Source organism: Thalia democratica, chromosome 9, assembly GCF_965202585.1.
Source record: "Thalia democratica chromosome 9, ktThaDemo2.hap1.1, whole genome shotgun sequence".
Lineage (NCBI taxonomy): Eukaryota > Metazoa > Chordata > Thaliacea > Salpida > Salpidae > Thalia > Thalia democratica.
This window is the reverse complement of record NC_139173.1, coordinates 31,836,157-31,850,721: the sequence shown is the minus strand read 5'-3', so window position 1 is coordinate 31,850,721 and position 14,565 is coordinate 31,836,157. Positions and strand designations below refer to the sequence as shown.

The following is a 14,565-nucleotide window of genomic DNA, read 5'->3' as shown; positions in this document are numbered from 1 at the left end:
AGAACAAAAATTAGTTAAGTAGGTATTCTTTGTATTTTATATTTACAAGGTACTTAAACACATTTTATCAAGTCTCAAGAAACAATTGTTTGTATGATCTACAAATGTATTTATCATTATAAAATTATTACTCTCTTCATTTTAGTTTCAGAAACAAAATATTTTTGAGAATTTATAGTTCATATGTATATGTTTTTTTTTTAAACCTTATTTCTAATACTAGTAACAATTTTTACTAATTTATAGTATTAATAATAAAAAACAATTTTTAGGATCTTAATAAAGTATGTTTTAAATTGTTAAAGAACTTAAATATAGAGATGTAGAAAACTGACTTTGAACAAATGTATTATTTACAGGCGTATAATTAATTTGTTTTAATTTAATTTTTTAATAGTTCACATATTTTATTAAAAAATTATTGTTTAATGCTTTGAAGTTATTAAAAAAGTAAGTCTGTTTTAGTTATTTTTAAGTAAATAAGTTTTTATATAGCCCCAGTAAATTTGAATACTTAATATTTATAAGAAGTTTAAACACATAGGTATAATATAGATAAATATAATATCATTTATATATATTTAAATTTTATATTTACAATTGAAGCATTTATAGCTTTGATTATTTTGACAAATAAAATATAAGCTTGAACAGTTTTAAAATATTTAAAGATTTGAAGGCTAGATCTTACTCAATTTTTTTTTTTTTAGCACTGTTTTCCATGACTATAATATATCTTTCTAGATTTTTTTCAATAAGCACTAAAGAGGTCTTTGACCAAAACTGAGTCTGCTTTAAAATATCTTGAAAGAATTTAATAAATATAATTTATCCTCTAAGAGTTGAGATCTTTTTATTAGTTTTCGAAAAATCAAAACATATAAAACTCAAAAAATAGTATAAAGGTTGAAACATTTTCTGATAAAAGTACTAGATAGTAAAATATGATCACAGCTATAAATGTTACTTTGTGGGAAATTATTAAATAAGTACAATCGTAAAAAAAAAAGTATTTTATTAACTAGCTATAATTTACTCATTTTTGTTTAACTAACTATTTACTTACTATTTATGTTAATGTTTTTTTTAGCTTAAAAACATTTACCAAAAGTTTATTTTGTTTTAGATGTTTGATATTAATTTAAATTTCACAGATCAATCGGTTTAATAATGGCAGAAAGCTCACCAACTACAAAAAGAACAAAGCCAGGTAATTACTTAGTGTAGCAAAAACAAGTCTTGGTTTTTTCTACTATTAAGATAATGTATAATTTTTTTTATAAATATTCTAAAATTCTTAAAGATATAATATAACTAATTTAAAGCAAAAAGTTTAAGTTGGTTCAAACAGTCTTACATTATTTTAAGATGCTTTACTTTACAGGTTTATTTGCTTCAATGTCACCAATACATTGAAAAAGAAATTAATTGATTAGTTCATTTAAATATAAATATTTTCTCAGATTCATTCATTAGCGCACCTGAACTACCGGATGAGCTTCTCGGTGGTCAGACAAACGACTTGCTGAGCGCTCCCACACAGAACACCATCACAAGTCCAGACGCTAGCAATGGAAACACTAACGCTATACTAACCCCCATCAGCACCCAGGGCTCCAACGTCCAAAACATCCAGGGAAACCTTATGAGCCCCCCGCAGCAGCAGCAAGCAATGAACCCATCCAACATGTTGTTAAACAATCAGAACGACAACAAGCAGAACTCAATTGCTTCTCCCTCGCTGTCCAGCCCCATTGTCATGGTGCGCCCGCCCGCAAGCTCCTCCCAAGTTTCAATCCCTGTTCCCATGCCGCTGGCGTCCTCGACCCCCAACTCAGTTGTCCAGTCTCAGCAGCAGATGGGCAACCACAACCAGAAGATGACTCCCACTACACAGTTTGACGTGCACGCGAGCCCCCAGCTGACCCTAGCAAGACCAAACAGTCAACTGCAGCAGAGCATCAACAATCAAATGCCCCAGCAATCGGGGAGTTTCCCGCCAAACGTGATGATCACCTCTCAGAACTCCCAGCAGGTCTCGCTGCAGCAGCAGCAGAGGATGAACAGCCTACCTCAGTTTTCCAGTTCCCAGCAGCAGCACCACATCATCAACAACAGGATGTCGACGATGTCGCAGAACATTGTTCCCAACAACAACTTTTCTTCGGGGGTCAGCCGACCTAACATGCAAGTAAGTAAAATTTGTGTCTGTTGTGTTTTAGTTGAATTTTTTATGAAGTAGTGTGATGAAAAGTTTAAATCTTAGTAATCAGGATGTATGCTTTACAGTAGTTAAACTTTTTTTTATAGTTTGTTTGTTTTAATACCTCAAAATATAAACTTAGATATCAAAAAAAAAAAGTGCCAGTATGGTTTTTTAACTCAATTAAACAGGGTTTGTTTGAGTAACGTAGTTGTTTAGTAGTGTTTTCTTTGTAAAAAAGTTTTTTTTATTATAATTTTATCAGTTTTTGTTATTTTTCAGTAGTTATTTAGTTTTTTTAAAAATGTGCCTACTTGGTTAATTAAAAAAAAATGAATTGTTTGTTTTTAATTGAAAAGTTTGTTTGATAGTCCTATTTCTGTGTTTATCTCAATTTGCTTATTTGTAGAATTAGACCAACACCAAAAATAATAAATGCTAGTTGTAAGTAAGTTTATGTTATTTGTTCAAATTTCTGTGTTATAAAAATATATTATTATTTTATTTATTCCAAATTATAATCAACAACTTTCACTTTTATTTTGAGCTTAAAGTTACAGGTTTATACTCTTTTTTTTGTGTTTTATATTTGTTAGTTTTTGATTTTTTTAAAACAAGCATTAAAGTAGTTTCACAACTTTTAAATGTTGTTTAATTCGTTCTAGATTTATTAATCTATTTAGCAACAGTCTAAAAGGGTTTTTTATCAATGGTATTTACATATTTTATTTAAATCTTTTGAAGTATAATGTTTATTTTATGGTATGAGTTCGTTATATTTCTTGTAACATTTACTTATTAACAAATAAGAAACCAGGTAAAAAGTTTGGTTTCGATTACATAAGTAAGTTCAATAATCTTAAAAATAAAAATAACCAGTAATCTAGCTGTTATTTTTATATATTTTTGATAACTGAAATTTTATGTTATTGAGATTTTGGTTCATGAAGCTGTGTATTTTTGATAAATAAATTTTTTAGCACAGCACATACTATTGCAATAACAAAAATATTGCTAATCTGTGTTGGGAAAAAACACTTTAATAGAGTTGGAGAAATTACCCGCAATTTTTATATTCAGCTGGCTTTTAAAAGCTTTTTTTTATTGTAGAGCAGCTTGAGTATAAAAAGAAATATTTTACTATCATTGTTATTTTAATAGTAAAATTTTTAAACTGCTCTAGTTTAAGAAGCAGTTTTATTCTTTATATAATTTTTTTTTTCAAAATGCTGTAAAGAAAATTAGTTTTTTTAATTAATTGAAACTATTTGTCATATGCTTTAGAAATTGCGTATCTTTAATTAATAATGATGAACAAGTTGTGATATGTAGTAGATAAAAATAGTGTTTCAGTTTATTGAAAAAACTCGAGATTTATTAGCTATTAGCGCTACTATGTGTGAATCACAGACAATTTTTTATTGTGATTAACAGTTATAATAGGTGTGTAAATTTACATTCTTTCTTCAAATGCTTTTATAAATGCTACTTAATCAAAATAGCTACAATGAAACCAAAATTCATGCTGTTTCAAAATTTACTGCAATTTGCTTTTTCGAGTTAAAAACTTTAGCTTCCACTCACCGTTATCAACTTATTAATTATTCTTAATGAAAAAAAAAAGCATAAAAAACCTCCCACTAAAGTTTGATAACCATTTTCTTAAATTAAACTGTCATCATTCAAACGCAGAACGGGCCGAGGTTTGTGGGACAGACGCAGCAGAACCAGCAGGGGTACCAGTACATGCAGCAGGGCAGGATCCAGGTGCAGAACAACCAGATGCTCGCCGGCAGCATGGGCAACGGGCAGCGCATGTTCAGGACGAGCGACGTCAGGCAGCAGATGCCGGTGCAGAACGGGCAGGCGCAGTACATCACCCAGAACAACATAATGCCCACCAACAACAATGTTTGTGGTTTTGTTATAATTTTTTTTGGATAAAGTTAATAATTAAATTAATTAATAAATCAAAGCGTGAAAGATATTGCACGTTTAATTATTAAACCTCAAATTTTAAAACTAACACCAAATTACAAAATATTGACAAATTTTATTCAGAAGTACATAACCCAGCAATGACCGAACAACAACAGTGTTCGTGATTACTTGTAAATTTAAACTGTTGATAGTACAATACAAAAATACTTTGATATTTTAACCTGTATATTTTAATATAACATTAAAGTACAAAGTGTTATAGAAATTTATTCACAGTCTGCAGGTTGCGTTTATCAATAAAATAGTTAAAAAATAACTAATTCTTACGCTTCACAACTCTCACTAACACTTAACTATTACCATGCTACTGTTTGAAAGTTGTCAAACGTTCAACAGATCAACCAGAGGGTTCACGGCCAGTTCAGGGTTCAGGTTCGGCCACAAACGGCGCCATTTAACCCCCAGCAACGACAGAGGCAGGTCGTCCCCCCGCAGATGCGCCAGCACCCGCTGAACAACAGAATGCCTGTTAGTAGTTGTTGGAACACTTATTTTTTTTATTTAATTGAAACTTATGTTGTTTGAACTTTAAATTAAAAATAAAAACTGTGTCACAACATGAAAAGAATAAAAAAATAGTTTTTGAATATTTAGACTGGTTTATCAAGTAAAGCAAGCTCAAGAGTACATCAACGTATACATTATTGGGTTATTATTTTTTGTATCTAAGGAAAATCTCTAATTAAAAATAACTGAGGCCAGCAACTAAGTATTTTTTTACCTGTATTGTACCTTCTAGTAAGCTTTCCTTGGCAAACAAACATGAAAATTTTTTTTTTTGAGGAACTATCAACTAAGCGATTAAATTACTGAATAGTGAGATTAGTGATTTACCATAAAGCTCCAAACATAATTAAATCTGTTCTTCATTGCAAATGATAGATACTTGCGTTTGATTTCAAACTTTTTATTTTTTCAGATTAAGTTCCAGTCTATTAAGTATTTTAAAACTAATTATTCAACTGATTAATTTGATAATTTTGAAAAAAAACAATTTTATGAATAATTTTTCAAAACTACTGATACTAATTAATCAATTTGTATGGTAGTAAAAAAAAAAGTTTATAATACATGACAGAGCTTAATATTTTTCATAATAAAAAAATGTAAGTTATAAAAACATATAAAATAAAAGTTAGTTTTACTATTTAGGTTGAAACTCAAGTTATTCATCTCAAGTAATTATGAAATATTTAAGTAACAAAATTGCTAATTTTAAGTAGCAACTTTTAAAAATAACCTTTGGTCATAAGAAGGTTTTACAAAATAATTAAAAAAGTTTAAGCACATTTTGTTAAAGCTCGATAAAAATAGGTTGTAATAAAAGTTTACAGTTGTTCTTCATAAATTCAAAATGTATGTTTACTAAAGTTTAACTGCATCAAAATTAAATGATATCCTTGAATTAAAAAACACATAGAAGTGTTTGAATATCGTACAACGTTTAGGAAAGAAATTACATTTTTTTGGAATCTAATTAATAACATCATAGCTCAGCTGAGTTCTTTTGCATTGTTAAAACGGCATGGTCCTAATCAATTTAAACTTGAGTTCACGATCGAAATTTTTGACTGGACTCATTCTTTTTTTTTCGTCTGAGATAAACATAAAGTTAAGTTACCTAAAAGATGTTTTGACCGTGAGACAATAGTTGATCTAATCGAACTTATAATGTTTTTTTATTTTGTTGTTTTAATTCTTGAGTAAAATTTTGAATACGTCTGCTCAACGCTTTCAATAAAAGAGCATCCACATGAAAAATATTATAAAAATGTTGGTATGTTAGATTTTAATACAAATAAAAAAAATCTTTTAAAAGTTTACAGACATGTTTAACTTTATTCGTAAACTAAAATGTACTTTTAAAGGACACAATGTTTAAAATCAAGTTGTACATTTTAAGAACTAAATACGCAACTCATAATCAATTTTTGTTGACCCTGGTTAGTTAGGCTTGTCAAGTGTCCAATGAAGTTAATTGAGATGTTTTTATTTTCCATAAAGTATATTATAAGGTATATTCTAAGCTTTCCAATATGTGCCAATGAACATTTTTGTGAAAAAAATCCTGGACCTCCCTATGACCTTTAATTTAATTTTATGAAACCTAATGTATTAAAATAAACTTGCACACCTGAACAGACGCCGACCGGAAACATGAACGGTCCGCGGTTCCACGCCGCAGGACCGGGAACCTCCTCGGTGGACCCCGAAAAAAGAAAGCTCATCCAGCAGCAGCTTTTTCTTCTCTTGCACGCCCACAAGTGTGCGAAAATGGAGGTTAGACATTTTGAACCTCCAACTAGATAATTTTGTTTGCAGATGGTGATTGTTATCTATATATTTTCAATCGTACTCAGCAATGTTTTATAGTTCTCAGAAAACGGTGTTTGAGATTTACACTAATTAGTTAAACATTTCCAATTTGTTTTGTTGTTCTCGGAAGTCGGTTCAAGAAACATGGCTTGCATCTCAACAGTTTTTATTTTTTATTTTTATCATGAACAGGAAAACGGGGAGCACGTCGAGTGCACGGTGGTCCACTGCAAGACGATGAAGAACGTCCTCAAGCACATGAACACGTGCCAGGAAGGAAAAAACTGCGAAGGTGAGTGTAGTAGTTGAAACAAAATATTTTTAATAATTTTTTTCACACTAACAACAGGTTTTGTGCGTAAAAAATATTTGTAAAAACTGTAAACAAAAAAAATATTTTTTTTTCTTTATTACACACAAATTTTCTTTCTTTGTTGAGTTTTTTACAAACTAAATTGAAATGTTAACAACAATGTCTGAATCATTCAATTAACAAATACATTTTGTACAACCACACAAAGTCTGTCCGCCATTTGCGTCGTGCGGTTACTTTCAACGAATCATGGCCTGGATGTACAAGACCGGATGCAAAAGCGTTCCATTAGTCTATGACGGTTCGATGATTCTAATGAAAGCCTTTTACGATTTACGAGATTTGATATAAAAAATAAATTTTTTCTTGGGTTTATCGTTTTTGTTTTAAAACCAAAAAAAAAAGTATAATAGAAAAAGATTAACGGTTTTGTTTGTAACATATCTATAAAAGTTTCTTTTCAATCAAACTATAAAAAAAATTCTTTTATTCAAACCCAATTTTTTTATTTTAAATTTTTTTATTAATTAAAGCTCCTGCAGCACAGTTATAAAAATAAAATTCCTTAGCTTTTTATTAATTTTTGTTCACTCACTCTAATCCTCCCGTCTCCAGTGGCGCACTGCGCATCCAGCCGCCAAATAATCGCCCACTGGAAGCAGTGCAAGCGCAACGACTGCTCCGTCTGCCACCCGCTCAAGCAGAAGCAGGAGAGGATGGCGCCCAGGATCATCCCGGGGCAGATGAACCAGGGCTCGATGGGCGGGGAGCTGCACGTGGCGCAGCAGAGCAACGGCAACGGCTCGACGAGCGTGATGCAGCAGCAGCAGCAGGAGAAGCTGTCCACATCGCAGGTTCACCACGTGCTGGGGCTGACCTCGTCGTACGAACCCGCCACAAGTTTGTTGATGTTTGAATTTTTGGGTGTTTTTGAGGTCACGGGAGAGGTTAAATTAAAAAAAATCTTTCGCCAGTTTTTTTTTGTTCAACATAAATTTACTAAAAAAATATTTACAACTAAATCAGTTCATCTCGTTTAATTACCCACTTTTAGTGTTTAATATATTTATGGAGATGTTCTAAAGGTCATACGGGGTCATATTTAAAGCTAAAAGTATACTTTAGTCTGAGTTGATAATTTAATATTTTTTTGTCACTAATGCAATACTTTTTTTAATTAAAAAAAAAAGTTAAAGAACATGAGATAACTAACAACAACAAAATATTGAATTTTTCATTATAATTTGGATATTGAAAATTTTTCACTGTTATAGTTTCCGTACGTAAGGAACATATTTAACTATCCAACTTAAATCTGTTACATCACAAAAATTACTTAACTTTTTTCAAAGCTCAATAAATTAGTTTTAGAAATCTTTTACCTCCTATGTCCTTTATTATAAACTTGAAGATCACGCAGTTTTTATCATTTTTTTTTTTAAGTAGAGTTCTTTTTACTTTTAGTCGATTTAGTCCTTTTTGTCTTTAATAGTTGCTGATCTTAAATTAATTTATTAAGGTCATAAACTTTGGATACTTTTCAAATTTTAGTTTGTTTTCAGTAGTTCCTGTTAGCATTTCAAAATGTGTCTCTGAATTTTAATATTTATTTAGTTCTATCTATTTGAAATATCTCGGTTGAAAGACTTTACTTATTTTAAGTGCAATATTTTTATCAGATGTGAAAACGGAAGCAAATATACCAAGGCAGGCGGCTGGCACTTCAAGCGATTTGTCGTAAGTTTTAATTTTTTTTACGAGCAGATGATTATTAATTTTTAACAAACTTGTACTGAAGGTTTTGAATATGTTTTTTTTTAATTACAAAAAGTTTTAGAGAAATATATTTTAATTCAAAAACTGATAAAAATATGATAAAAGCTTATACTGATGTTAAAAAAAAGTAAGTAAGCTTTTAAATCATAAATAGTATTTAATCCGATCATTTCTGTTTCATAAAATGGCATGAGAAACGATAATTGTCGGATAATTGTTTGAAAAATTCAAAAACTGATAAATTATTGATGCAGCTTTTTGTTTCACTTATATTTCAACTAAATTGTAAAAAAATCAAAGTCTAGTTTTAATAAATTGAAGAAAAGTTTATATTTAGAATTAAATAAAACTATTTCAAGCTAAATAAATTATAAATTAAACTGTATGGAAAAAGTTCTTACAACTTAATAAAACAAAAAGTAAAATTCATGGTTTTTGCGCTATGAATTAATTTAAAACACAACTTTTAGTATACATGCTTGCTGTTTCGATCAAGAAAAACTAAATCAATTTTTTTTAACCTATATGTTTTTGTTGATCGAAACAGCAAGTATTCATGCTACAAAAAGCTTAAAATCAGATTACAAAGTATAAAACTCACACGTACCTTTGAGTAGCATATTTCTAACTAACCTGTACAACTACTGTATGCTAATTGTAGTGAGAAAATTATCGAGTTAAACAAACAAGCCGTACCTGTGTTCTTTTGCCAAGCTCATATATAAAAAAGTAAAAATGCACACTCGATTACCACACCAGTTTATTTACTTGATGCTCGAATTGTGTAGTGAGAAAATAAACTGGCGTAGCAATTGCGAGTTGATAAAAGTTATTAGGTTTATCTTAATGTTCTGCGTGTACAGTGCAAAATATGATACTATTGCTGTTTATTTACTACAAACGTTGCAGTGAGAAAATAATGTCGCCGAAAATAACGAAGCCGTGGCACCAGGAAGTTGCCGCTGAACTGAGGAGTTACCTCGTCAACAAGCTGTAAGTTTTGATTGTATTACATATATATAAATGTTATCAGGGTTGCCACACACGTGTAAGCACAAAAGTCAAGCGAGTGCGAAAAGTTAACGAAGTTTTTCGCGTTTGTTCAAGAAAAATTAATAACAGACGGTGGTTGAAAAAAATCGGTTTGGTGGATTGATTTTAATAAGAAGTGCAATTTAATTTTTTCGTCAAAATTAAATGAGTTAAACTTTAAATTTTTCAAAGCTTTATAATTTGAATTAAAGCCCGATATTTAAAATTAATTCGCAATACGAGTTAAAGGAAGTTTTTTTTACAAAACTAAATATCTGTTTAATTTTTTACCATAAAGTTGTTTTCTCGTCGGCGCGAGGCGAGCCGGAGTGAAAATTTCCGCTCGCGAGAAGAAAAAAGCAGTTGAGAGTCGCGAGACGTCGGCTGATCGATTTGATTTCAGTGCGCGAGACAATTCGCGAAAATATCGCGCTTTTGTTTGTGGCAGCCCTGCGTGCAGAAAAAAGCATCACACAAGCGAGCTTAAAACAACTTTTTTCCCTTCAGCTTTTTTTTTTGATTTTTTTCTGTGTTTGCGTTCTTTTTTCTCTCTCTCGCGTTGCATGGTATGCGAACAGAGAAAAGAGAACAACATATTTTTTTTCTTCTTTTTTACTGGTGCTTAACGCCTCTTGCTTACTGAATGTGATTTTGCTGGCGACGCAAACTCAATTTAAAGATTGTTGAGCGCTTTTTATCAAGCGTTTGCAGTTGTTTTTTTTTTCACAACGTTTCAACAACTTTTCGTGCTTTCATTTTTCGTTCATCAGTTGGTTCATATTGCAGTTTGGTAGAAAAAATAGTTTGTTCAGGATTGTTGTGTTAGTTTTAAAAAGCGTTTGATTAAGAACATAGTGAGCTTAACATTGTATTAGACAACAAACAAAATAAGCGTTTAGTTTTAGTAGTTGGTGTTAGTTAAAGTAGTTTTTTAACAATTAAGAATATTTATGGTTCGAATCCATAACAATATTAGTTATACTTGGTTTATACAGGGTTGCCATTCTTTCCTTAAGGTTGATACTCTTTGAAAAACTTGTAATTAAAAAAAATGTATCGAATGAGTATTACAAAAATGTTTCAAAAAGTAAAAAAAAAAAACAATTTTTATAAATAAATAGCGGCTTAAAATAGTTTTTAATTCCAGTATACATTTTAATAATAAGTAAAATTCTTAATTTAAACCGTGAAAACTTATACTTTTTGAAGTTTCCAAAATTAGCTTTAGTTTTTTAACCAAGTACAACAATTAAATTGTTACCAACATATATACAAACTGTGCTCTCATAAAAATAGTTGTTACAACAAACTTTAACATTTAAATTAGCTGCAGCGGTTCAGCGAGCGTGTTTTACCAAGCATGTTTTTTCAAACCTCAACTTTCGCCTTAAGTAAAATTATCGATCGAACTGCTCTAGCTGCAGTTTTTTTCGAAAGTGAGTGGGTAAATCACAAACTCATTAGAATAACGATAATTGAAATGAGTGGCAATCTTGTAAATGTAGAATGTTTGTTTAGCTTCTGGCAGGGTTGAGTTTTTGGTTTAAAAACAATAAATCGGTAATGTTTACTTGAGTAAAATTGTTTAAAAAATAAAATAGAAATTAAAAGAAAAATTATCTTGTTAAGTTGATTAGGTTGAGATATAAGTAATCCTATTGTATACGGAAAAATTGTATTGTCAATATGTTAATAAGTATTTGCATACAGTAATTTTCAAGTATAATTCAATTCATTGAGCTAATATTATTTCTATTATAGTACAGCATTTGTTAGTTTCAAATTCATTGTAAGTTAATGATTCGATTTAAAACTTCATACAATTCTTAACTCGTCAAAAAAAGTTCTACAATTTGTTATATTATTTCTAAAGTAAAAATTTCTGCAATTTTTTTTTGTGTTTAAACCTTAACTAAAAAGATATTAAACATTTGTTATAACATTATGACATTATCAATAAAATAACTATCATCACTAATATTTCCAATCAAATTCTAAGTTTAAAGCGTATGCGATTTGTTAAAAAATAGCTATCATTATCTAGTGCAGTTTTATTTTTGAATTAATTAGTTTGGTATGAAGCTGTGAATTATTGAATTAATGTTTATACATCATAATGCCTTATAAATACAATATGATTCAGTGTATCATGAAACCAAAAGTACTAGTTGGATTTTGTTGTTTAGTATCTCGACATAAAAGTTCTCTAATGAAAACAGTAGCAAAAATGCAGTTTGAATATTTTTTTAACAATTTTTGTAGTCAAGTATTAGTAAGTAGTGTACATCATCTGGCATGCCAAATTTGAATAGAGTGATTTTTAGCGTAGGCTTCATCGGATGCATTAATTTTAGTGTGATGTTTAACAAAAATAAAACAAAACAACTAACCATGCTTGTTTTGAGACTCGAGTATAAGTTAAGTGTTAGTTCTGCGAGTATTTTTTAACAATTTAGATGAGTAATTAACCAGTTTTTAAGAAAACGTTTTTTTCTACAGAAAAGCTAGTTTACTGTGTATGTCCTAACAAAAATTGAAATAAAAACCTTTGAATTGAAATTGAGTTCAACGCTTTGTTACAAGGATAAAATATCAGTTTCTCGCAGATTAATATTTGATGAAAAAAACGTTATTAGCACGAAAAAACAACTTTTAATTCTCTATGAGTAAAAAGCTAATTCAATTTTTTTATTAGCTGACCAAAAAATTTAAAATTGCTTAAAAAATTTTATTATTTAGAAAATACATAAAATGATTAACTAATTAGTAATATTTAAATTTTTTAGAGTTACAATTTACCTAAGTTTATCATTAGAAAAAAACGTACAACTACATAAAAAAAATTAACTAACTGTTTAAAAAATGACGAACAATAAACCCAATATACCTGGCCTTTTATCAGAGACACCACCTTCCGACGAAAGCTGACTGAAGACTATTATGAGAAGAGCGGCAAGGGAAGGTAAACTGCTCGCTATAAATTACATATATATATCTATATTGACTTATAAAGTACAATATAAAAGGGTACTGTTTAAATTTATTTTTTTTAAATGTTCCACCGAACTTGTTTCGCTAGGATCTTTGTTAGCAAACGCTTAAATTTATATTTTGAATAGTTGTGTATATGTGTATTGATAATTTTAATATATTGACAGTGCTTGTAGAACTAGCACTTAAATGGTAAAAGCAGACGCGTAAATTAAAACTAGGTTTATTCGTTCAAAAGTGTGCGTATCGAAGCCATCATACTCGTTTTTTTATTTGTCTCGGGTTTTTTGTGCTTTCTGTTTTACTTTTTTTAATAATTTAAATGCATGCTTATGGTGTTGCAATACACAGTTGGTATTTTTTGATTCAATCAGCATTAACGCGTTCTTTATTTAAACACAAATTGTTTCTTTGTTTCTAACCCCTTCTCGACACAGTATAACTTACCTGTTTCAGTTCAAAGATTCCTTTAAAATCAGTAATTAATTTTTCAATTTATGTATAATTTATTAGTACGACATAAATAAAGTTTACTACACGAAATTTAACGGTTTTTAATTGCTCTTTTTTCAGAAACTAAAAAAATCTTCTAATTAAAAAATAACAAAATTTTGTAAATAAAAAAGAAAATATATTTAATAAGCATCAGGGTTTTTTGTTGTGCAACTAATATGTAATAAATTTTATAAAAATTTAAACTAAATAATGACATAGGCTCCACAAAAACAAACCAGAGTAAAAAAGAATTGATGTTTAAACCTTTAATGTAATTAAGTATTAAGAATTTTTTTTGATTTTCATAATTTGTTTGTGTTAGTAAGATATATAGCTGATACTCATATAAATTTATTAAAACACGTTTCAGTTTCGTTTAATTAAACAAAAACATTTATTATTAAAAATTCAGCTTTTTTAAAAAGCTTTCATTAAAAATTATAATAATTTAAATTTAAAATTTTTCCAAAAAATATTTCTTTATAAATTTGATCAGCAAGTCATGCGGACTTGAGCTTAAAAAGTTTTTAATAAAAAGATTACTGAAACTCGTTTTAATTCACAACGTTCAATTATTTTTCTTCGCATGTGCTCATATATTGCAGAGTGAAAAACATCTTCCCGAAGCCCGACAAGGTGTCGAGCAACGACACGCGGATGGTGAAGCTATTAGCGTTTGCCAGGAAAGTGGAGACCTCCATGTACGAGCAGGCCGACTCCAGGGTTTGTGTAAAATTTTATATAAAGTTTGGATTAGATCGAAAAGTTGTTTGCTGTCCCAAGAAGGAAACTAAATGTTTTTTTGAATACAAAGCACAGGGTTGCCACTTTACCTGGAATCCTGGAAAAACCTAGAATTTGACAATTTTCATATGTTCAATAGTAAGATTTGGATTCGACTCAAAAAATGTATCATATAAATAAAGTTTTTTGTCATCATAAAAAAAAAAAAAATGTAGCTTTACAATATCTTTTCGATGTTTTATACTATTTAACACAGTTTCTTACCTTAAACTTAACTTTAAACTAAAAATAGACCCAAAAATGTGTACTTTTAAAAACCTGGAAGAAATTTTGAAAACCTGGAAAAAAATTTGAAAATACGAGTGGCAACTCTGCAAGCAGCAAATTTTAGAATAGTATGATTTAATCACATAGTAAGAAACTTCTTAAAGTTTAATTTGTATACTATTACCAAAACATTTTAAGTCCTTATTAAAACTTTTGATTTGTTTTAAGTTTTGATCAAATAAACTAAAAATAATCAAATATAGAAAAAATCAGAAATTAGGTTTGTTCACTTTTATAAAAACTTAATTATGTTTACAGCTGGAGTACCTTCACCTGCTGGCGGAAAAGATCTACAAAATTCAAAAGGAGCTGGAAGAGAAGCGCCGCATCAGCAGGCCCCAGGGAATTCGTGAGTTGCAACTTTTTA

General features: G+C 29.5%; 1 protein-coding gene across 2 annotated transcripts in view; it reads left to right on the top strand.

Annotated features, from left to right (window-relative positions):
* The first annotated feature begins 357 nt into the window (after nucleotides 1–357).
* LOC145844124 (histone acetyltransferase p300-like) overlaps nucleotides 358–14,565 on the top strand; it is a 29,685-nt gene continuing 15,477 nt past the window's right edge. The window contains exons 1-14 of one of the 2 annotated variants that reach the window (XM_082951483.1): nucleotides 358–450; nucleotides 1,155–1,210; nucleotides 1,464–2,191; nucleotides 3,896–4,114; nucleotides 4,541–4,672; nucleotides 6,347–6,484; nucleotides 6,713–6,812; nucleotides 7,042–7,134; nucleotides 7,449–7,733; nucleotides 8,513–8,570; nucleotides 9,519–9,602; nucleotides 12,544–12,603; nucleotides 13,733–13,850; nucleotides 14,457–14,547. In XM_082951483.1, the coding sequence (XP_082807609.1) occupies nucleotides 1,171–1,210; nucleotides 1,464–2,191; nucleotides 3,896–4,114; nucleotides 4,541–4,672; nucleotides 6,347–6,484; nucleotides 6,713–6,812; nucleotides 7,042–7,134; nucleotides 7,449–7,733; nucleotides 8,513–8,570; nucleotides 9,519–9,602; nucleotides 12,544–12,603; nucleotides 13,733–13,850; nucleotides 14,457–14,547 (2,146 nt within the window). In that variant the 5' untranslated portion in view covers nucleotides 358–450; nucleotides 1,155–1,170. The remainder of the gene's footprint in view (nucleotides 451–1,154; nucleotides 1,211–1,463; nucleotides 2,192–3,895; nucleotides 4,115–4,540; nucleotides 4,673–6,346; nucleotides 6,485–6,712; nucleotides 6,813–7,041; nucleotides 7,135–7,448; nucleotides 7,734–8,512; nucleotides 8,571–9,518; nucleotides 9,603–12,543; nucleotides 12,604–13,732; nucleotides 13,851–14,456; nucleotides 14,548–14,565) is intronic. The other variant, XM_082951484.1, reaches the window with a different exon arrangement.